Source organism: Brienomyrus brachyistius, chromosome 6 (assembly GCF_023856365.1).
Source record: "Brienomyrus brachyistius isolate T26 chromosome 6, BBRACH_0.4, whole genome shotgun sequence".
NCBI classification, from domain to species: Eukaryota; Metazoa; Chordata; class Actinopteri; order Osteoglossiformes; family Mormyridae; genus Brienomyrus; species Brienomyrus brachyistius.
This window is the reverse complement of record NC_064538.1, coordinates 1,871,041-1,895,361: the sequence shown is the minus strand read 5'-3', so window position 1 is coordinate 1,895,361 and position 24,321 is coordinate 1,871,041. Positions and strand designations below refer to the sequence as shown.

The 24,321-nt window shown below is 45.0% G+C and overlaps 1 protein-coding gene across 2 annotated transcripts in view; it reads left to right on the top strand.

Annotated features, from left to right (window-relative positions):
- Positions 1-21,741, top strand: part of LOC125744520 (segment polarity protein dishevelled homolog DVL-1-like) — a 34,870-nt gene extending 13,129 nt beyond the window's left edge. Inside the window, exons 4-15 of one of the 2 annotated variants that reach the window (XM_049016423.1) lie at positions 749-867; positions 5,938-6,076; positions 6,797-6,890; positions 7,093-7,162; positions 7,255-7,394; positions 8,587-8,663; positions 9,194-9,261; positions 9,373-9,450; positions 11,127-11,261; positions 11,692-11,859; positions 11,951-12,169; positions 19,199-21,741. In XM_049016423.1, the coding sequence (XP_048872380.1) occupies positions 749-867; positions 5,938-6,076; positions 6,797-6,890; positions 7,093-7,162; positions 7,255-7,394; positions 8,587-8,663; positions 9,194-9,261; positions 9,373-9,450; positions 11,127-11,261; positions 11,692-11,859; positions 11,951-12,169; positions 19,199-19,695 (1,804 nt within the window). In that variant the 3' untranslated portion in view covers positions 19,696-21,741. Of the gene's footprint in view, positions 1-748; positions 868-5,937; positions 6,077-6,796; positions 6,891-7,092; positions 7,163-7,254; positions 7,395-8,586; positions 8,664-9,193; positions 9,451-11,126; positions 11,262-11,691; positions 11,860-11,950; positions 12,170-19,198 lie in introns of both variants that reach the window. The other variant, XM_049016422.1, reaches the window with a different exon arrangement.
- The last annotated feature ends 2,580 nt before the right edge of the window (positions 21,742-24,321 follow it).

Below are 24,321 nucleotides of genomic sequence, written 5' to 3'. Positions count from 1 at the left end.
TTTAGTTATTCTTGATGGGCGCTGATGACAGTTTTTAAAACACGGAAATATAACAATTCAGTTTGGTTAGTTGAAGAAAAAAATCTGTCAGTTGTCACATGAATTGCGTTAGATTGGTATTTTTCACACGCAGACAGTTTAAAGATACGGTGTAATTACAGCAGTTTGCCACCTGGGGGAGACCTACACAGGGAGTCTCTCAGCTGAAATGTAGAGTGTTCATGCTCACAGAGCAGACCTGCAGTTCCTTTGTTTTACTGATAGCTACATTCCAGTCTTTAATGTAAATTAAATAGTTTTTAGTTTTTAATATTCAGTAAAGTAAAATGTAATGTGAATTGCATAATAAAATGAACAAATTCAATAGACACTTTCTCAGAGAACCTGTATACTATTTCATCGTACCATTGCAAATTTTAATTGTATACACCGATATTACCATTTTTGTAAACCACAGATACAATATTTAGTCAGACTGCTTGTGAATCAAAACAAATGACATAATGGGGCTTTTGGCATATTAAAAAAACACGGCATACAACATGTCGTTAAACTGCCTTCAGTTTTAATTCAGCTTTCATTGAGTGGAGTGCCTCATTGCTGTAATATGGGTATAGCTGTCGTGCGGCTGTAGCTGTCGTGCGGCTGTAGCTGTCGTGCGGCTGTAGCTGTCGTGCGGCTGTAGCTGTCGTGCGGCTGTAGCTGTCGTGCGGCTGTAGCTTGACCCTGCCATGTGTGTGTCTTACAGCGCTAATGCCGTGAGCAGCCGTGACGGCCTGGACACGGAGACGGGCAGCGAGTCCCTCCTCAGCCACCGTAGGGAGAGGGAGCGGGAACGCGCCCGCCGGAAGGCCAGAGAAGGCGAGTGTGAGTACTACCACCGCCGCGGCGTCTCCAGCCTGAACGACCGCCGCTCCAAGACTCTCACTCATCATGTGGTTACGAATTTTGCCATGTTAATAACTTTAGAGGATGAGCATGGCGTCCTGTGTTCATCAGAGGCAATTCTAGGATTGTTGTGGTGTGGGGGGGGGGCTTAAGAGGGGGCATAATTCATATAGAGGGGGCCACCTTATCAATACGTGTTCCTGGGATTATTACGAACAGCCACCAGTATTTTCAGGTTATATTTTTTTTTAGTCTTGCGCTGCAGCATTACTGTTACCGTGAGAGCGCCCTCTCTGGTGAATGTGGGGAAAGGCTGTCTTTTCTGAGGGGCTTTCAGCCCCGGAGCCATGATGCATTTCCAAGAAAGCAGGGGATGTAATGCCAGAAAAAACATATTTTCTGCATTTTTTTAAGTGACCCAGATGGCTTATGCTTTTCTTTGGTATAATTCTGGGCTCTGGAACCGGCTCCAGGCTCCCCCAACAAGCCTGTACTGGATAAGTGGTTAGAAAAAGGATGGATGGATGGATTATATGCCTTTGTTTGATTCAGTATTGAATATGATCACTAATATAAGGCAGAGATCTAAAGATTCATCTGAAGGTGTCCTGCTGGAAATACAGACAAACTGTGTATTTGTGTGTTTTTAAAATGTTTTTTTTAAAGATCATTTGGTCTATTCTGTATCCAGTCAGATTCTGGTTTGAGTTTGGGCTTCATTTCAGCTGTAGAAAGTGTGTGTGCAGTTGTCCAGCTGGCTTATGGTCATTCCCTGTTGAATACTACAGTGCTTTGCAGGGAATACTGGTCTAATGAAAATATGGTGACTCTCTTCATTTCTTATGAAAACGTCATGTCTCTGTTCACTGAGCTGTGTGACCTCGGTGTGGAGGAACAGACTGGGACATCAGCACTCCTATGATCGTTTTAGTGCAGTGTTCACCAACTGGCGGACTCTGGTCTGTATCCATACAAAACTAACATTAAATCCCTCCCATCAAATGGAGGAAATATACAGTACTACTTTGGGGGAAAATAGTTGGGGTCCTTGTTTTAGTGTAAAATTTCAGCTAAATCAAGGATTATCATGCACAGCTTCTTGCTTTAACATGCACAGCTTCCTGTTTTAACATGCACAGCTTCCTTCTTTAACATGCACAGCTTCCTGTTTTAACATGCACAGCTTCCTTCTTTAACATGCACAGCTTCCTGTTTTAACATGCACAGCTTCCTGTTTTAACATGCACAGCTTCCTTCTTTAACATGCACAGCTTCCTGCTTTAACATGCACAGCTGCCTGCTTTAATGTGCACAGCTTCCTGTTTTAACATGCACAGCTTCCTGCTTTAACATGCACAGCTTCCTGCTTTAACATGCACAGCTTCCTTCTTTAACATGCACAGCTGCCTGCTTTAATATGCACAGCTTCCTGCTTTAACATGCACAGCTGCCTGCTTTAATGTGCACAGCTTCCTGCTTTAACATGCACAGCTTCCTGCTTTGACATGCACAGCTTCCTGTTTTGACATGCACTGCTGCCTGTTTTGACATGCACAGCTTTCTGCTTTACCATGCACAGCTTCCTGCTTTGACATGCACAGCTTACTGCTTTGACATGCACAGCTTCCTGCTTTACCATGCACAGCTTCCTGATTTGACATGCACAGCTTCCTGCTTTGACATGCACAGCTTCCTGCTTTACCATGCACATCTTCCTGCTTTTACATGCACAGCTTCCTGCTTTACCATGCACAGCTTCCTGCTTTGACATGCACAGCTTCCTGCTTTACCATGCACAGCTTCCTGCTTTGATATCCACAGCTTCCTGCTTTGACATGCACAGCTTCCTGCTTTACCATGCACAGCTTCCTGCTTTAACATAGGCCCCCTCTATCATAATACTCACAGCAGATGGGCTGCTTTCATAAGAGCATGTGTTGTTTTGCACTTGGACGTGTGTGTGATGCTGTCCCTCCACTGGGGAGGGGAGCAGAGAGGAAGGGAGCGGAGGAGAAGGGAGCAGATGAGAGGGGAGCAAAGGAGAGGGGAGCAGAGGGGAAGGGGGTAGAGGGGAGGGGAGCGGAGGAGAGGGGAGCAGAGGGGAAGGGAGCAAAGGGGAGCAGAGGGAAATGGAACAGAGGAGAAAGGAGCAGAGTCGAGGGGAGCAAAGGAGAGGAGAGTGGAGGAGAACCATGCCTGGCACACTCACTCCAGTCCAGGCTGCACTGATTATCACAAAAACAGCAGCTCTCACCTGCCAGCCCCAAACCTCCTCGCCTCTACTACTGCCTCGTTAGCAGAAATCTCATTAATTACCATGGATTAAATACAGCCGGAGATGAGGAGGTGGACATAGCGGGGAGCTGGTGAGATGTACAGAGCTCACAGAAAGTCTTGGGATGCTTGCTAAATTCTGTAACAGTGTTGCAGATTTACTGGTTATATAACAAAAGTACATTGACAAGCAACATTTAACATATCTGCACATATCTTCTTCACAGACAATTTCTTCTTATTAAGTGTCAACGTTTTATCTGAATCATTAGTTCTGTTCTTGCCATTTTGTTGTTAAATTGCAATTGTAATGACTGACTCTCACAGAGATACTAAACATAAATGTTTGGTGTTTTATGTCATTGCGAAGGTGTTACTGATTAAAAACACCCAATGATGCTTGTCAATGAACGTTTTAAAATCAGATCAGCTCTTTTAGATTTATAATTTGCATCTTAGTTTATTAGTACTTGAATGTTTTACTTTAAAACTTTAGTTGCTTCTGATGTATATTTTCAGGAGACCGAATGAAGTAATGATTTTTGTTATAAAACCAATAAATCTGCAATATTTCTCCCTAAATTAAACAAACATCCCACGACTTTCTGTGAGCTCTGTAGATGGCAGAGAAGATTTTGAAAGGACCTCCATTCTTCACCACCACCTGACACCCCACTGTGTTAAAGAACTCCCCTCCCTCGGAACTTCACACCAGCTATCCTTGTCCTGTGACTTCCGCTGCAGATCGCAGTCACTGCCACACATCTTCATCACGGCGGCCATCTTGAAGTCCACACTTCACATGCTGAACTTGTGTGGTGATGGAGTGTATTTCCCATGCTGAAGGGGAAATGCCAGAGCGCTTTACTAGCCTCCCTGTCATTTTTTTGAAGTAGCCTGAATGCACATCCTGTATGTAGGACCCCTGTCTTATTTTAGTAGCCCCCACTGTAAGCATGTTCCGGAGCAGGTGGTGTCATCCCCTAACATTTAGCTTAGCGTGCAACTTTGCATTTGGCCCTCAAGCCGCATGTGCACCTAGTCGGCTAAAGCTGCACATTTAGCCTGAAAGTTCCGCAGTAGAAACCAAGACTGCAGCTACCCAGGGTCAGGACAGAAACTTTCAGTGCTACATCAAGGTGTAGTCACTTCCAACAGAGGGTCTTCGAGCTGCTGTTGATGGACATTTTTTACATATTTTAAAGTATCGACAGACTAAGATGTATCGTCCCTGTCTTGGCATGTCATTTCAGTATGGCTGGTCGGGACGCTCTCAGGGCAGGGGTCTCTAACAATTTTTCTCCAAGGAGCAAATTCCATCAACAACACAAAGCCAAAGGCCACTGAAAAAAAAAACGGTCGTACGGTCTCGATTCAATTGCATAGCAGTCCAGGATCCACTGGTTCGTGCTTACAGGCCTAAGTAGATCTGGTCAGTTTGCCGTTGATTGAGAATGTCCACACTCTTGGGTCTGTTGACTACAACCGTTAGCATACTGCAGTGCTTTCGAAAAGGCGCCCTTCAATGCCCACTGTAACCTCCAGGTAGAGGAATGTTGCCTTGCTTTCATTCGTCCTGTCTGCGCCTTCCTCCAGCTAATGGTGCAGCAGACATTCCTTGTTGGCGTCTTACTAAACCGGGACTCCTGGTTTGCGCCTGGATTCTTCTGCGTTAGTCGTGGTGATGCTAAAACAACTGTTGCTGCTCCTCCCCGTCAGCAGACAGTTAAGTGTGTGTGTGCGGATAGCCACAGATCCGCGTGTGTCTGTGTTACAGTGTGTGTCTGTACAGTGCCCAAGAAATCTGCATCCTGTGCAGTGTCGAGAAATCTGTGGGACAAGACGTGTATGTCAGTGACATTAGCAATGCTTTCATGCAGCTGAAAAGGGCTGTAGAAAGGCTTGGGAGGATATAGGTACCCCTACCCCTTTATCAGCATGTGAGGCCCTTCCAGCCAATAGGGTGCTGTCCTGACACTCGGCTCCACCCCCGACATTGCTGTATGTATCCAAGTGGGAGGTGCTTCAGAGATTGTGGCGTTCAGGAAGGTCCCAGCCACACCACATTCTGGGATGTTTGGTAAAGAACTCTGTAAATGTGGGACATTCATATTTAATATAGTATTAAACCTTCTGGGGCGGCATGGTGGTGCAGTGGTTAGCACTGTTGCCTCACACCTGTGGGACCCGGGTTCGAGTCTCCACCTGGGTCACATGTGTGTGGAGTTTGCATGTTCTCCCCATGTTGTCGTGGGGTTTCCTCCGGGTACTTCGGTTTCCCCCCACAGTCCAAAAACTTGTTGAGGCTAATTGGAGTTACTAAATTGCCCGTAGGTGTGCATGCGTGAGTGAATGGTGTGTGAGTGTGCCCTGCGATGGGCTGGCCCCCCATCCTGGGTTTTTCCCTACCTCGTGCCCATTGCTTCCGGGATAGGCTCCGGACCCCCCGCGACCCAGATGGATAAGCGGTTTGGAATGGATGGATGGATTAAACCTTCTACTTCAGTGATAACTTCATACATATAGGTGGACCATGGAAAGTCATCGAAGTTGCAAGTGTGTCCCAATACCACATTTTGTCCACGCTACCATCCTCACTCACCCTCACTCAGTCACTCGTTCCTTCCCTCGTCAACTTTGTGAACTTTCAACAGCGAGTCATCGAGGGAGGGAGTGAGGGAGCCATAGTTCTTCCTGAGTGTTTTGTTTCTGATTTAATGGAGTGAAGACTCTGCGTGGCCCTGAGGTCCTCTGCCCCTGTGCCGTCTCCCCTAGTCTCCCGTGTGAACGGCCACTCCAAAGTCGAGCGAGCGGCACGCGACTCGGCCATGGGCTACGACAGCACATCCATGATGAGCAGCGAGCTGGAATCCAGCTCCTTCATCGACAGCGAGGAGGATGAGGATGCCAGCAGGTCCCCGACTTCCTCCTCCATCTGGAACCTAGATCCACACACTTGCAGCAGCATGAAGTTTGGTAGATTAGTGGGCTCATTAATTTCATGACACTCAGGCAAACCAGTCCAAACTAGACCATGCACACATTATTATTATTTCTTATATTTTCATTATTATTAGAGTTGCTTAGCATTTTCCATTTATCTAGTGTAAACCAGGAGATGTGTAAAAGGTTGAGACTAATGATTTTAATGATAATGAATGAGATCGCGTAATTTAAACTAATTAGTGTACATTTATTTGTTTGTTTATTTGGGGGCAGGGCTAAAGTACAGGAGCTAAAACCCCCTTAACACAGCCCTAGCAATGCTCCCGAGTGAAGTGATTCAGAATGTCAGTCACTACTATAAACTAGTCACGCTGCAACCATTGATGATTGAATATTGAAAAGAGAGCAGTTTTCATGTTGAAAATGGATGCTCACGTTTGCCTTCCCTCTGCATGACTCTTCCTTTCTTTCTCTTCGCCTGCCATTGTCTTTTTTTGGATACCCTCTCACCCCAAATTCATCTCCATCTTCCCTTCTTTCATTCTGCCTTCCCTCATTCTCTTTCCCTCGCTCCTCATCACTCTCCTTCTCGCTCTCCTTCTCGCTCTCCTTCTCGCTCTCCTTCTCCGCTTCCATCCCCCTCTTCATTTGCGTCTCCTTCATCTCGCCCCCCCCCCCCCCTCCACAGACTTAGCAGCTCTACAGAGCAAAGCTCCTCCTCGCGTCTGATGCGGAGGCACAAGCGCCGGCGAAGGAGACACAAAGTAGCCAAGATGGATCGGGTGAGCACAGGACTGACGTGTCCCACGAGGCTCCAATTCCTCAGTACTTCTGGCAGACTTGGCACCTGCACATATAGCATTCTGCATTCAGCAACGTGCTAATGGCTGTGTCCCACTCTTGGATGGGTGTGGAGCTGAAGGTTTGATAGGTGTGTGACTGTGTGTGATGTTCCCTGTCCATGTCTCACTCCCCTTACTGCAGTCATCCTCGTTCAGCAGTATCACCGACTCTACAATGAGCCTTAATATCATCACTGTGACCCTAAACATGGGTAAGGAATCATTTTCGTTCTTCCTGCTGTTTCTGGCCTGTTAAGAGTGGTGCTGTGCGGTTTGAGCATGTCCCCCTCTTGTCCCCTGACAGAAAAGTACAACTTTCTGGGTATCAGTATTGTCGGACAGAGCAACGACCGCGGGGATGGGGGAATCTACATCGGCTCCATCATGAAGGGAGGTGCCGTGGCAGCAGATGGCAGGATCGAGCCAGGAGACATGCTGCTACAGGTAAGCGGATCAGGTTGGTGCCACTTTCAGGCGAGGCCATGTGGCAGGATGAAGCTCTCCCTGCCGAGAGATTCCCAGTCGCCTGGACTACAGCGTCCCTCCCCGATGGGCTCTGCTATAAGGTTGCATCCTGTGCTTGAAATAAACGCCTCGTAAAAAGGGTCTCCTCTGTGCTGTCTTTCCTGGCAGCCAAACAATGATGACGTTTGCTGCCTTTTTGTCTTTGTTCTAACATTGTTCCCCTGTGGTCAGTCACTCATGAAGCCAGTTAGTTCGTCTGTGACGGATAAGGAGGCTTTTGGCAAAGTATGCGGCAGTTAGGCAGCGTAACAGACGCACATACCTGACACAGTCTGACAGTGGCTGAAGTCACTGATGGATGCAGACAGGGGATACTGGCAGAGCCCGCGAGAGCCTGTTCTAAGTGGTCCTGTTCCTCTCAGATAAAAATACTTGCCACATTTGGATTCTTGAATATCATTTCCTTTGGCTGGGAGTCAGCAAGAAGAACATCTGTCCGCTATCTATGATTCATGCCCACTACTTTCAGACAGCCAGAAAACAATTCTGAACTTTTTACGGACTCTGTCCTACTATTTCAACAGCAGAATAGCTCAGAATTATTTGGCTACACACCACAACCAGCAAGGCTGTGGTAATTGTGAAACTTCCAGTAGCCAGATCATGTATGAGACCATGCCAGCATGGTGTCTCATGGTGCACTGCAGTAATCAGAAGACAGTAAAAAATCACTTATGAGTTTCCAGGCTCTTCATTATTGCCATTCTAGCCAGCTACCCAGAACCATGGTTTTTGTGATCGCCACCTGCTGGCTATTATTGGAATTCATTGACATAACGGTTATTCTTTTTTTCTGAGGTGCACTTTTACTGCTGTTAAACAGCCATGTTTCTCACTGCTGCAGTGTCACAGAGCTGTGATAAAAAAAAAAAATCTTGCAGTTGCCTTTATTTTTTCACAGATGAAAACTGTGAAAAGAAAAAGGTCAGAGTTACTGTTATTTATATCATGTTTTTATTCGTTATAATTTAAATGTTTAATATGAAATTTCTCATCACACACCCCTTTTTACACCATTGACACCGAAGTCACTCTTGAGCCTTTCATGTGGTTTATTACATACTCTTGTATCCTGCCACTAGTGGCTGACTCTGGTACTGCATCCTGACAGGTGAACGACGTGAACTTCGAGAACATGAGTAATGATGACGCGGTGAGGATCCTACGAGAGATCGTCTCCAAGACCGGGTATGGCCAGTGCAGAGGTGGTGACTGGAAAGCTTAGGGCTGCAAAGTCCTTTAAATATTCTTTAAATATAGCTCTCCTAACAGAAATTAAATTTAGTTGTTTACTTGACAGTGACTTCTAAATTTTTAGTGAAACTGGCATATAATTTTAATCCAGTTGTACAGCTGGATGGGATTAAAGGGATTATAACTGAGATTACCACCTCATGTCTGCAGTCACTGCACTATTGCTGTTGCTTTCAGCATACAGCAGGATACCTTTGTTCATTCATTCCTGTTGGACCCCTGCAACCTAAGTTCATGTGTCTGTATGATTTTACTTTATGGTTTGTAATCTGTGTTTGGGCTTTCTAATATTAAGCCGCAATCTTATCTAACGCCCCACAATATGAGTAACTGTTCTGAGAACCGAAAGCAGGAACGGAAAGTGAAGTTGAGCTAACCGGGGACGGAGAGTCCCTGACATGCCCTGGGGTGAACTGGGCCACATCACAGCCTCCGCCCCCTGACCGGTCGCTCCTGTCTTGCAGGCCCATCAGCCTGACAGTGGCCAAGTGCTGGGATCCGTCACCCCGCAGCTACTTTACCATCCCCAGGGGTGAGGAGTTCGGCCACTGGTCCCGTCACCAGTGCCGCATGCGTTCTGAGTGGCCCCCAGTCGCGGTTCTCATGGGCTCCCCTTCTTCCTTGTATCTGTTTGCCCCTGCAGCCGAGCCGGTGAGGCCTATAGACCCAGCGGCCTGGATCTCCCACACCACCGCCTTGACGGGGCCGTACCCACACTACGGTACAGTCAGCTCCACATGCCAGCGGCACTTCTTGTGCTGGAGACTTTGATCCAAAAAGCTACTGACTTTATCAGTGGTTTCATTATTAATTATTATCTCAGGGTTGGGAGGGTTTTGCAAGATTTGCCCACTAGGTGGTGCTGTTGTTGCCTACACTAGGGTTTCTCAACCTGTCAGCAGCCCGGGGTTCCCCCTTGGTAAATTTTACTGACCCCGGGTCGGGGCTTCCCGCTTGCCAAATTTCATTGATCCGGGGGTGTCAGTCAAGTGCCCCTGGTAAAACTAACAAAAAACCGCCTCTTCTCAACCAAGAATAGGAGGGTTGCAGGTGACGTCATACGGTAGCATTCATACTAAGCAAAGACCGTCATCTGCCATGTAGGTGGTACCATCTTGTGCAAGATACCCTGGTACTTCGTTTAGAAAAGCAGGGGAAAATCCTTCCCTGTGTCAGCCTTAGCGGGGCTGGTGCCAAGTCGGTACTTAATTTGGGACTACGCTTTGCCAGTGCCGATTACCTGGTGCCGTGCCTGTGAAACTGGCTCCAGAACGGCTCCACAGAATTACCGGTCTGACACTGGCAGTGAGCCGCCTGCGAGTGGCAAGAGGCCACAACGTGCTTTAAACTTCGACAGAGCCGCACTTCTATTTCCAGTGTTTGATGTTAGCGCTAGCTAAAAACATGCAGAAATGAAAGTAAAGCTGGAGACAGCAGGCTAATGCCAGGTCTGCCCAGGCCGTGTGCCGACAACCCCCCCCCCCCCCCCCCGGATAAATTGCTCAAACCAGGGTGGGCCTCGTTTTACCGGGCAAAATGGCAAAATGTTTTATTAAGTTCTTTTTCTTCAAATCAGTCGGTATCGTAAATTATCTCGGTATAATTCAGGTCATTATTTCTTTTTCCCAAGACTTCCCTTAGAGTGACCCTTAAACTGGTTCAGAACAAGCAAATTGAATGGACTGCAAACCGAAATCTAATTTTAATAAATAAATTTTGTACATATGAACTTTTTTGTTGTATCACATGACACTATAAAAGCTGACAGCACGGTTTGTTGTTTTCCTATGACTGCCGCACTGTTCATTCCAGGGCATGGGTTTGACGTCGCTGGTAGAGTTATCACCCAGGCTGTTACTTTCATCACACTCACAGCTTCCACTCAGACCGCTTATCTCTCCTGTGATATCACCAAAACAAGTGCATGTGCCGCGCTCCGCTAACTCAGTAAACCTCGCCCTGCATTTCTTTGCCGTAGGCTGTCTGTTCATAAAAGACTACTTTATGATTGGTTGCATTCATTTCTGTGATGCGATAGGCTGATGCGTGCTATTAAGCACTGCCCTTTAGGGACAATTTATAGACGTTTCTAGTTTTCTTATTATTTAAATTTTAGATAACTATAAGTCGGAATATCGTTTGCAGCTCTCAGTTCTATCCCCTCAGTAAATTTCGCCAACTGGGGAATTTTCCCAGGCAGAGATCAGTTTGTACCCATGTAGTCATTATCATTATGTACCGAACCGTATTTCCCTGCCAGGTTCCACACCCCTCTACAGGCCGCCCCCATCCTGCTACTGGGCTGCAGATCGGTGGTCTAGAAACATGGGTCTAAACTGCTTCTTGAGGGCATTGCAATGAGCCTGACCTGTACGGGTCGTCGCCTTGTCTCTGCAGAGTGCGATGACCTACCACTGTCAGTGAGCAAAACCGACATGGCCACGATTGTGAAGGTGATGCGGCTTCCCGACTCGGGCCTGGAGATCCGAGACAGAATGTGGCTGAAAATCACCATAGCCAATGCTGTCATCGGTGAGGACGCGGAAAAGTCCAGAAACTGACTCAGATTTAAGATCAGAGAGTGAGGCTGCGGTTACCGTAAGAATAACAGTGGTGCTCATAGGGATGTAGTAACTATTTGAATATTAGTATTATTTGTTTAAATCCTGCTTTTTTTTTCTTTTATTTGTCGATCTTTTTCCCTGTTCTTCAATTATTCTGTATAAATCTTGAAGGAAAGGCACACTCAAGTAAAGCTCCTTGTTGTGAAAGGCACTACGGAAAAATGAATTGAATTGAATAGTATGGTGGTAGGGTAGTATTGCTGTAGTATTAATAGCACAATTGTAGTACTGCATCCTTACAGTATTTCAGTATTAATTGTTCTTGGTAGGTTATTACAATGGTAGCATCCCTAGCACAGTGATAAATGGTGAGGCCTGAGCTCCGGTCTCTCTGTCAGGTGCTGATGTGGTGGACTGGCTATACTCCAGAGTGGAGGGCTTTAAAGACCGCAGAGACGCCAGGAAGTACGCTAGCAGCCTGCTGAAACATGGCTACCTGAGGCACACCGTCAACAAGATCACCTTCTCCGAGCAGTGCTACTATACCTTCGGGGACCTTTGCCAAAGTACTGCCTGCTGCTACGTCCGTACGAGGCCTAATCCTGGACGATTATCAAACGTGGCAGAAGAATGACTGGCTCTCTGTGCTTCCTGCAGACATGGCGACCCTCAATCTGAACGAGAGCTCCAGTGGGGGGGCCTCTGAACAGGACACCCTAGCACCGCTTCCCCCGCCAGCCGCCAATCCGTGGCCAATGGGAGGGCAGCCGTTCCCATACCCGCCGTTCCCCACAGCGCCCCCTACCTTTCCCCCGGGGTACTCTGACCCCTGCCACAGTTTCCACAGTGGCAGCGCCGGAAGTCAACACAGTGAGGGTGAGTAATGAGTATGTTGGGTGGAACTGGCCGAGTGAGACTTGAGTAGTCAGTTCTGAGATGTGTGGATTGTATGAAATGGAAAAACAACCGTGTCTCATCTCAGCTTTAATTTTAAACATGTCACAGACACCTTTCTAGGTGTTTCTGACTCAGAACTGCATTCCTGCCAAGTCTCGATGTCGAGAGGGTCTCAGGGCTGCAAAATGTCTTCATCACCACCTGGCAGATTTGCTATAAAAAAATGGTAGTAGATTTGGTGGACAAATGGGGACAAATTGGGCATTTTTGCATGATTCCAGTTTTGGACAGTACAGGAATTAAACTGTGTGTGTGGTACATCTATCTTCTAGTCACTTATCATGGTCAGGATCTTGGTGTGTGTGTAGTACATTGAAATTGAATTTCATTTAAAATGTGTTAGCCATTGCGATTATCATGTTGCTGCTTAGGTCTTGAAAAGTGTATTTTAAACATGCACTTCTAAATGTAAAATTCCTCTGTATGTAACTAAATAGCCGAGGCACGATGGACACACAGTGACATGCATGTCTATTACAGATGGCAACAGAATTTTTCTGGTCCGACCCCAATATAAAAATTTTGAGTATCTGCTGGTATCAATCTGATATCCTCTCCCCATCAACTACTAAGTATTAAATGTGATATTTGTATAAATACATTTCAATTAACATGACAAACAATCTGCATTCAGTGTTATAGCCACACTTTTTGCCTTGTTGGTCTTGTTATTCAAACAGAAGCTCTGGCGTTACACTACAGGAGGAATTCTATGGCCAACTTGATTTACACGAGTCTGCTTTGTTTTATTCAGTAACACCTGTCACATAAATGAACAGAAATATCTCTCTGATGGAGCGCAGATAAAACTTTTAAGTAGTAATTAACCAAACTATAGAAAGAATGCAGGTCTGATAATGTCTAGTTTGTGTAAATGTTACCGTGTTCTGCAGTTTTACTTTTTTCTTCCTTCAGCGTACAGACCTTCTTGACATTCGAGAAGGTCAGGGAAGGAAGACCCCCGCGAATGGGGAAAATGATAGTTGATACTAATCTACACTATGTTTTGGATTCCTTTAAAAACGCAAAATTAACAGCCCCGACACGCATGTGTTTCTGAACAACCAGCCGTCACGTGACTCGCTTCTGTTTACAAGCATTTTCACGCGGTTTGAGGGTAGAAATTGGATCGGCTTATTACTTCCCGCCCCCATATCCCATCCAGCATATTTTTTACTAGTATGGGTCCGATATCGATAGTGGGTATCATATCGATGCCACATCTAATATCTGTTTAAACAAAACGAAAACTGAAAGTAAGTTGAAATATTTCCTGGTTAGTTTCTTAGTTCGCAATACATTTGTCCTTAAACTGAGTTCCTTGTAATTTCTGTAACTAGATTATATAGTCATTCATCCTTGAACTCAGTTTACTTGCCATTTGTAAGTATAGTGTATTTCCTTGTGGCGATCAATATTAGAAACTCGTTGCTAGCGCCAGCTGCTTGTTCCTCTGTTGCTCCCCGTTAGCTGTGAATTTACCAGCGATGTCTTCGGTACTTCAAAGCAGCTTTGTGTAGTTTGCAGTATAAAATATACTGAAACACACAGGGTTGTTTTTTTTTTTTTTATTAAAGCTAAATTATTACTGACATGCAACAATAGAATATGGACATCAGAAAACTCACAGCAGCAAAGGTCAAACGTGTGAATGCTGTACTTCTGTTATATTAATTATTAACCGTAGCATTACAGGATGTTTGCCCATTTAAAGCTGCCAGGTTGTAGTATTCCTGATTATTCCTGATGCATTTGTGAATGGATTGGCAGGTATGCAGCCCCTGAGTTCACTCTGTGGTGGTATGGCAACAAAAGGCGGTTATACTGGTGTGGGGTTGGTGTGGTTACAATACCACAGTTCTTCATGGTACAACAATGCCTGTGTGTCCACATTACACTCCATACATTTCAGAAAGCTTGGGATATAGGTATCCCACTCTGTGTTAACATTCGTCCCCACCATGCAACACCCAGATCGTTCTTGCTGTTTAATAATTGTTTCTTTTTTTCCTTTCTACCAATCAAAATCCAGTCTTTGGCCGTAACGCTCCCCCCAGTCCAGTCTGTTCAGTGATCTATGCTGACTTGACCTGCATGTTTTGGGAACGTTATCCCATCCCTGTCCAGCACTCCTGTTGGATCATAACATTCCATAACTGTGATGTGAGTGTTCCCGAGTTTATGCAATGGCGGGCATGCAAGTATTATGCACGAAGGTGGCAGCTCACAAATTTGTTTGAGTGGAAAAGTGAAGCCAAGTAGCTGAGGCACAGGAGCTCAGGGACCTTAGGGGCCTCTTCAGACCACCAGCTACTGATTTCCACAAAGAGCACCTTCCAAAGGAACATGAATGAGTACAACCAGTGAGTTATGGTATAATACACTCATGTCCTTTCCTTTCATCGACTACACAACAGCAAACTCGAGTATGTTCAGCCTGATATTACCTTTGTTACGGCCAACATCATGTCCGGAGGTGGTGCCAGGCAAGCAGAGAGGCAGACCGTGATTTAGGGCTGCGTAACGGTCACACCATGGTGCACTTGGGACTGCATGGCACATGTGCAATAACCCTCAGGGCTTTCGACGGCGGGCGTAAACATTTGTCTTTTCAGTGCTGTACACCTAAAATAGTAATGAGAGACGTACTGTGACACCCAAAGGTTATTTGTTGTATCATCGTGTTTATTAAATTCGGTTAGCGGAACACGCCACATACTGCTGTTTTGGAAGCGATAAGCACTGTAGTCGTGTTGAAGAAAGGGAGAGCTCCACAATCACAGCATCTTTTAACAGAGGAGACAAGTAAACAAGGTAAAAAAAACAACAGCGGTGTGGTGGTACAATTTGCAGGTTGAAGTCCGACACATTTATTAAACATAAGTTTACGCCAAATTTATACAGAGTACTGACTTTAGGGCATCACAATACAGCGCTCATTCATATTTCGGGCGTACTATTAATCTTCTTACCAAATTGAAAGTAAATGTCCGTATAGTACTGAAAAGCTGGCGTCCGGTCAGATATTTACAGCCATGATCTGAAGTGCCGGTGATTATTGCACATGCGCCATACAGTCTTAATGCGATATCATGCAGCCTTACTGTGATTCACAGCTGGTCATTGGATACCACCATTCGCATAGTATTAATATCACTATGCATTTTAACACTAATATACATATTACTATAGAAGTCTATGTTAAAAAGTGAAAGTTGTATTAAAAGCTGAATAATATTTAACGGTATGTAATAATTTGCATAATATTTTATATGTTATGTTGAAACAGTTCTTAGCTACCTAATTATCATCAGTTAACTTTACAAGCACACATTTTAAACCAGTTACATTTAGTTGGCAGTGCATAACAAAGTTTGGATTCAGATCCTGCGATGAATTTCACCATAGGGAGTTTAACCAGTGCTGCTCTTATATTCTGTTCTATAAATGAGTACAAGCCTGAATGTCACTTAGGATTAATGTTTTTACACCTGTTTTCCAATCAGAGTTGTCCCTGTAGTGGCATTTCCGTAACAGGGGACTTTGGGTTTGATTTGAGCATCAACAAGCATCACTGTGATGAGGGTTAGGGTTAGAATCTTGCAGTCTCTCTGGTAAAGCTGGTTAACCTTTGTGAAATGCAGGACAGGGTCTTCAAATGTCCATTTTTAAATAGATTTCAGCTGTGTCACTTGTCAGCCATTTCTTGTCACGGCTGTTAGTCAAACGGCAGCATTTAAATTCCACTTAATATGAAATAAAACGAAATGAAAAATGTGTCATCCATTAAAGGACTAAACAAAATGGAACATTTATAAATGGGAGAAATGAAACAAGTATCCAGTTTGTAATTAATTATTTCATGGTCTTAACTTAGAAAGAATTGTTTTAATCGTACCATATGTAACTGAAGTCATAAACAATTTTAGTTTTATTTCTGAAATGCGTCTTGCGTGTGCAGATTGAAGCATCAGTCCCAGGGAATTTTACACTATCGCTGGACACACCTGTATGTACCTGAAGAATGCAGGGCTAAAGTGCAAACCTGTAGGGAGTCACAAATGAGTGAGACTGCGAGTTAGAATAGACCCCGCAGTTCGACGGTGGCCCTTTCCTGGAAGCCCAGCTGCTTCTTATCATTCAGCTGCTCATCCTGGGGTGGGGGGGGGGGTGAAGTCTGGCATTCCCCAGGAGCAAGACACCTTTGACTGTATATTGTGGGGGGGGGGGGGGTTCTCATTCATTGGCTGGAAATTTGGAGAAATAATGACAAACACCCACAGATAACAAACACAATCGTTGTTAGATTGAGAATGTAAATTTCAAACTGGATAAAATGAATCAAGTACAGGAAATGTTTTGAGATAACTGGGAAAGTACAAGGTGTTATCATGTGAACGGCACTTTTTTCTGGACTTTCCTGTCAGCTACGTCCCACATTCGCCGAGGCCGTTGCATATGCACTGATTGCCCAAGACCCTCTTCTGCCACGTCTGTCTCACCCATATGGGGGCTTCCTTGTGGCTTGTTGGATTCAGTCGTGCTGGTACACGGATGTGCTTTGCTGGCGATCGTTAGCACAGCGTGTCTTTGGTTAGTTGTGGGTGCCTGACCGGTAACTGACGATCATCTGACCTGATGCCTATAATCTACGGTGGCCCTGAAAGCACAGAGTACCTCAACATTAACGCAATGCAAGAAAAACATTAACACAACGCGAAGACGCTAGAAGACGCAAAAACATCAAGACAAAACATTAAACAAAATGCGTTTTGTTCTCCTAACGTGTTGCTTTCTTAATGTTTTGTGGTTTTCGAAACGGAAACACTCCATGCCACAGGGGGCAGTATTCGACCCACTGATCAAGGTTGTGCAGTATTCAGCCAGAGAATACGAGACGGACCGTTAGGGCTGGGTGGTACCTGGGTGGCATGTTGATATATATTTTTAAGTTTATATCAACTTGTCAGGCATTAAAAATCGGCCGCTATTAAAGTTTTTGAATAGAGGCCTAAAGTACCCCTTCCTGGTTCAAAGCAACGCGAAAGCGTCGGTAGTGACGTTCCACTGAATTCCAGAATCACAGCTACAATCAAACCAGGATGCGTTTCACAAGAGTTCCCATTAGCAACTTACATAGTTGGACTAATTCAGTTGCATGGTTCCAGCTATGTAAGCTGCTAACGTAGTTAGCATGCTCCTTCATGTTAGGTATCAGTCTTACATGTGAGGTAACAATGTGTGGGTTTCCTTCCTTGTTTGCAAATATACAACAACTATTCACTATAGACATTTTCTTTACTCCAAACACAACTTTTAAAATAAATTCAAGAATCAGTGTATGCCAGTATCTGTTTAATGGGTTTAGAAAAGCAGCCATGACTGAAGTGATTCAGTCAAATATGTCTACCAACAGACTCATTTTTGTCTATTTATGCCACTGCTCTCAATCTAATTCTGAATCCCATTTAACATGAGTAAGTGTTTTTTCAATTTGTAGCCTGTGGACACCAATCAGCTACCATAGATATCGGTGTCAGAGGCACAGTATCGAGAACTGAATACTGCCCCCTGTGGCATGGAGCAGTTCTGTTTTGAAAACTGCAACACATTAAGAAACAACACATTTAAAAATTAAATTTGCTTAATTTTTTATCCTTATGTTTTTGTGCCTTCGTGATGTTTTTCCGTTGTGTTGATGGTGACGTGCCCTTGGCTTTCAGGGCTGCCGTACTTAGCTGATCTAGCACCTCGACGCTACTGCTTGCGATGCCTGCGCCTCCACGCTTTCTTCTGATTTGCTTTCGAGCAGCAGCGCATTTTCGCCCGTGTCCTCTCACTCTCTGTCTCTCTCTCTCACCCCCTCATTGCACTCCTCTGCACGTGGGGGAAACACCGCATCATCAGCACTGTGGAATCTGCCGACAGGCAACCGCCATCAGCATTGGCCACCATGAATGTCATGTGTCACCGGCGATGTCGCATTGCATGCGTGTTTCTGTGTGATGGGGGAACGCCGGAGTGGGTGACAAAGTGCACCAAAGACGTCGTTCCTCCACCCTCGCTACGGTTCCCCCCCCCCCCACCAACCGCAAGACTGACTCCCCACACACATCCGCCCCCGGCCGACACCCCCACACTTCCTCTCCTTTGCCACGAGGCTGGCGGGGAGGTACAGAGGGTGACGGGGCCCGCTCCGTTTGTAACTCTCTTATTCCCTCTGTTTTTGCTGGGCAACGATAGACTGAAGGAGATGGTAATCCCAGGACTCGGGATTCGGTAAGCGAGTCCACACCCCACCCACCACCTTACATTCTCTCATCCTTTTCTCCCCACTTCATCCCTTAATCTCCATTGCTTTCTCCTTCAGCCAACGCTCTTTCTTGTCACCCCCTCACCCTACATCCCCCAGGCCCCCTAACTACTGGCTGTGCATCTGTTCCCCCTCTGTGTGTCTCCAAGCATTCGGTGGCGTGCTCCTGTGCTGACAGTAATCTCCTACATCCCGGCTCGCCTCCGAGCTGCGTGGTGCACATGAGGGAGGCTCTCACCGGGTGCTGCGTCATATGGATGTGAAGCAGTGGCTGTTTGTGGTGGGCAGCTCCAGCTGTGAGCAGCATGTGCGCTAGTGGCTCCTTATTCTGTGTGAACTGGGCGGCTAAGAGACTGGATTGTGATGATTCCTGTTCAGTTCATCCTCATATTGTGCGAATAGGAATTATGTAATGTTTTCAGTCAGTTTTGTTCCTGTTCTCGGGAAAATTAGCCTGGAAATTTCAGCAGAAGTGCTGGTGTATTTTATTTTGCTTGAATGGGTCTTGGGGGTAGAGGGACCTCAAACGTAACGTTTTCATGCTTCAGTACCTATAGATGTGTTTGGTATGTTGACACCAAAGCCCAGGCCCTGCACAGTGTTCTTCAAGCCCCTGTTTCTCTCTCGCCTTGCAGGCAGTAGAAGCAGCGGCTCCAACCCCGCCACGGGTAAAGGCCGGCGTGCCTCACCCCGGGAGAAGGACCGCAAGTCGACAGGCAGCGGGGGCAGCGAGTCGGAGCGCGGCACCCGGGGGGGCTGGCAGGGTGAACGCTCAGCCAGCCAGCTTAGCCACGCCCACTCTGGGTACAGCCACGCCCTCTCACACCGGAGCCACGCCCACCCATCAAACAGCCACACCCCGTTCTCATATACCCACGCTCCATTTGTCCAATATAGCCAGCTCTCCTGCACCCATAGCGAGCGGAGCCACGCGTCCTCCTATGGCCCTCCTGGGCTGCCACCCCCTTACAGCTTGGCCCGGCTGGCCCCTGGCTCCTCAGCGGGCAGTAGTCCCCCAGGGGCCCCACCCGTGCGCGAGCTTGGGGCTGTTCCTCCTGAACTCACCGCCAGTCGCCAGTCCTTCCAGCATGCCATGGGCAACCCTTGCGAGTTCTTTGTTGACATCATGTGACAGGACAGTGCCTTTTCAAACCCTCCGCTCCACTACAGCACAAGTAGGTAGGGCTGCCATCCCTTTGGTCGCTAAGGCCCGACTGATATGAAAATACTGATGCAAATTAATTGGCCGTATAATTTTGTAATTAAAAAAGTTAGACACCAATAATCCTGAACGTTTTTTTTTCTCACTGATATGGATATCAAATTCCCAAATTCAAATAAACAGCATAAAGTCACAGTCTTAATATAAATATAAAATAAGTCATTTATACGAAACATACTAGCACCTAACAAGACATATATGTTCACACACAAAAATCACTTCCTGCCCTAGAGTCTTCATGTGGTATGTCACAGCGTTACAGCAATTTTTCCCTTGTCATTTGATCGCCAACAACACTTTGGCCAGACTAACTAATAATACAGGCTAAGAGTGCTCAGTTAAAATGCAGAAAGTACAGAGTGACAACCCATTTTCTCATAGCAAATATTTAAAGAGACATTAGCAATCCTGATGCATTTGCAGGATATTAAATACCGGCTGATTTTATCGGCCACCTGATATATCGGTCGAGCCCTAGTGGCAGCACCCCACTACGTATATGAGAGATGAGACATTAGACAGACACTGCTACCCCTCAGTCATCCTTTACTTTAGCTCTAGGCTTAACGAAGGACAACTATTGCATGATAGCGCAAGAATGAAGGTGTTTCTATATGAAAAGTTCACAGTGGCCATCCACCTACTTAACTGATGTGGCTAATTCACATTAAATGTAAACACTTGTCCCAGTGACCCCTGCATTCTCTCGGTCTGGAGCTCATTGCCCCGAGCCAGAGGGCTGGAACGCGGACCCCCCGCTCTCTTTGGAGCGTGATGGTGACCTCAAAGTGCTCGGCCTGCAGAATGAGCCGGGGGCCTTGTGATGAATGGGCAGTAAGTCTAAACCTTCTACTCTGCATTCATAGAGGACTAACCGTGCGCCTGCCGATCTATAGACAGCAGCCAGGCTTCCCCCTAACAACACTAACTGAACTTCACACTTTCTGTTCTTGTCCTGTTGCGTTTGTGAGTTATAATTTACATGTCCAGCATTATAACTCAGACAGACAATCAATTTCCGGGGGGAGGGGGGGGTCAGCAGTGATCGGAGCACAGCCGCACCCATCGAAGGCGCACACTGATCTCAGGCTACCACCCCCCTCAACCCCCGCCTCCCTTAATAGAATGTATCGAAGAAATTCAAAATAATCCTGAATGAAACACGCCATTTTGGATCCCTCTGTAGCACAAAAAGCGCTGCCCCAAATTTGTCCGTTCCTCCGATGCATCCTTGCCGACCTTAATTTTGTTCTCGGCCAGGAGGTCAGACGAGTCAGACAGGTCGCAATCTTGCAAGCGGAGCTGATGAGATGCACGTGTGCTGCATGTCAGCAGCTGTAGGATGTAGCAGGCGAGGTTGGATGCCTCTGCTGACGGACAACCTTCCAAAACCCCTGAGTGACACGTCTGAAAACTGTGTGAATCTAAAATGTGGCCGTTGGAGCCATCAGCCACGAGAGCCACATTCACCTGAAACGGTGATATTAAGCAACACTGCATGCAGCACAAACTTAAAAATCCTTAAAGTAAATTGATCACTTCTCCTTCCCGGACCCTATGGAAAAGCAACGTGGCACTAAATTATATATAAATGATATGAGCACTTTTTAAATGTGATTTTCTGGCCCTTTAGTATGAAACACTGTTTGCAGTCTGAAATTTCACTTGCTTTTGTTTCTTAAACTGAAAATAACAAAATGTATATATGAATATATATTATATATATATGACAAATTGATATATATATATATGTTTAAAGATATGGTCTTGCAGTTTTTTAAACTGATGCATTGTAAATTGATGCAATGGAAATGGTGTTTGAATATAGGTGAATTATGATTGTGGTTTTGAAATAATTTTGTCACTTAAAATTTTGTTTAAAAAAACTAATTTGTTCTGCATTCTCTCATTTCTAATTATTCTTTATTCAAAGAATAAAGGACAACATGAAGTATATGTGCCGAAGGCTCTTGTAGTCCTATTTAAATATCGTAAGAAATGTCGCCGCCTAGTGATACACATTCACGTACACGGCACTCTTCATAAATCAGTCATTTATTTCTTGCTTTTTCCATCAGAAGCCACAGTGGAAAACAGTGTTTGTAGAAACGGTGTAAAATGAGACACGCAATACCTTGTCTTTGATGTTTAACTGTATGACTTGAAAACGACATTCAATTTCCACTGACGACCATTATTTACATAAAACAAAATTTTTGTAGTAGTTTATATATGTTCATATACTTCAAAAGGCAATGTTTAAACTGGATTTGTAAAAATACTTTTCATATTTTTCAAAAAGCTTATCCAAAGTGTCAGTTCCACAAATCCAGTGAAATAATATAATTACTTACAGGGCGAGAAACTCCGAATGTGCGCTAATCATAAACCAAATGACACTGATAAATAAACATTTTTAATGGTCTTTAATAGTGAATCTATAGGTAGCTCGTTTTGGCAACAGTTGGTGTCCAACATCCACCAATTGCGGCGACGTCGGTGAAACAGCGCTGGGTTTAGGGGGCTCGTCGAAGGTATAGCGGCAGCCAGCTAAGTTCATCGTTCATAAATATTTCGGGTCTGTCGACCAGAAAGCACTGCACTGCTTTAAGAGAATGAAATTACTGCAGTTTGCATACCTTACACAATAACAACTTTATTTATATAGACTGTAATCTAAATGTCGCTATCGAATATATTAGTGTCTTATTTGATCAGTTTTTTTTTTTTTACCTTGTCGGAGTTTTTGTATTAGAGAAATGAATTAAATCAATGATTACGAGTGAGAAAAGAAATGTAAAAACCACATATTTTCAGACTAGGAAAAAACTAAGCCTGACGTATTTTTTGCGGCATAAAAAGATTTGCATTTGGCTGAAACAAGCCCCACTCATCTGACTAATACAATACGAGACTAAGCAATGAGTTTTCTTTCTGTGGCCAGAATAACAAGTAACAGAGCTCGACGAAAACGTAGGTAGGGGGAGTGAGCCAAGTGACAAACCAGGTACCATCATAGATCATAGGTGGTACCTGACAAAGAAGGCTGTACTGCGTAAAAACCAGGTTTCAGCATGACTGTGGGCTTAATCCGGATAAACCCACCGCTAGACGAGTAATATGGCGTATGTATGTCGATTCCGCGTCGCTTGGTGCACAACCATGTCTGTATGTCTGCATGACGTGCAAATCTGATTCGGTATTTGCCGAATGGAGATTTTAGGTCCAGAGAGTACAAATTCAGACCAAGATTTTGTTTCAATCAACTAGCTGAGCATAAAGAGCCACGGCCACAGAGTATTCAACTGGAAATCTTGGTCTGGATTTGTACTCTCTGGACCTGAAATCTCCACCTCTGGGTATTTTCACGTCTGACTACGAGCGTAGTGCACACGTATACGTGTAGGTGTGCAATTAAATATCTGAACGTCTGTATAACAGATTCATCTGACGTCTATGGATATGCAAGATAGGTGCAGGACCCAGTACTGAAGGTAGAGAAGACGTCATAAAAACCGTCATTCTGGCTCCTCGCGGGACGAAGTTCCGGCAAGAGGTTCAAAATATGTATTATGTCCGTGTCTTTGCTGAGTGGGAAGGCATGCACTCCCGTAGCCTGAAGGTGGCATCGACATCACACGCATCCTCTTTTCGTTTAGTCCTAACTATGTGTGTATTTGCGGTTGCTATATTTCCCTATTTGTGGCTTTTTATAGCCAGTAATATCGAAATGCCTCAGCCTCAGCACATGACATTGACCAGAACATATGCAGGAACTACCGGAGAATAGCGCAGTGGTTGACCGTACAAACTAAAAAGAACACAAAATTTCCAGTGATGACTCTGCACTACATTGCATTGCAATATTTATGATCTGTATCATTGTAGTATTGGCGATTTTAATTTTATCCGGCAAAACTCTAATATATAATAATTATCGTAATAATAATACTATACGTGAACTTGGGGAATTTATGTTGTCATTTGTTTGTGTTTTCATGTTGACTATTTCATTTGACTGGCATCCCATCCAGCGTGTGATGCATTCTTGCGCTCTGTGCCCCATTTTTGAAACCATATGGTCTTGAGTCACGTCGCGGTGTGATTAACAGCTGAGCATGAAGGTCAAACGGGAGAAAAAAGAAATAACAAAAAATTCCGTTCCAGCTGAGAAAAAGTAAATTCAGCTTTAAGACTGAAAGTAAGACATTATGAACGCATTGTCATCGAGAGCACGTGGGATCACAATGACCTTATTGTCTCTTCTGACACACAGTCATGGTACCTTTAAAAGACAGAATATTTAGAGAAGCAAAATCAATAATAGAAATAATGATAACAGTTATGTGTGACACAGAAGGTTGATGTATTTAAATTAATTATACTACTATGTAGGAAACAGCTATTTCATTAGATAAAGTAGATTCCAGTAAGGGACTCCGAGTTATACAATAACAAAAGTCAACTGGAACTGCACCTAGACCACCCACTACAAGTCTGATTGCACTAACGAGCCTGCATGTACGTTATTTTAGC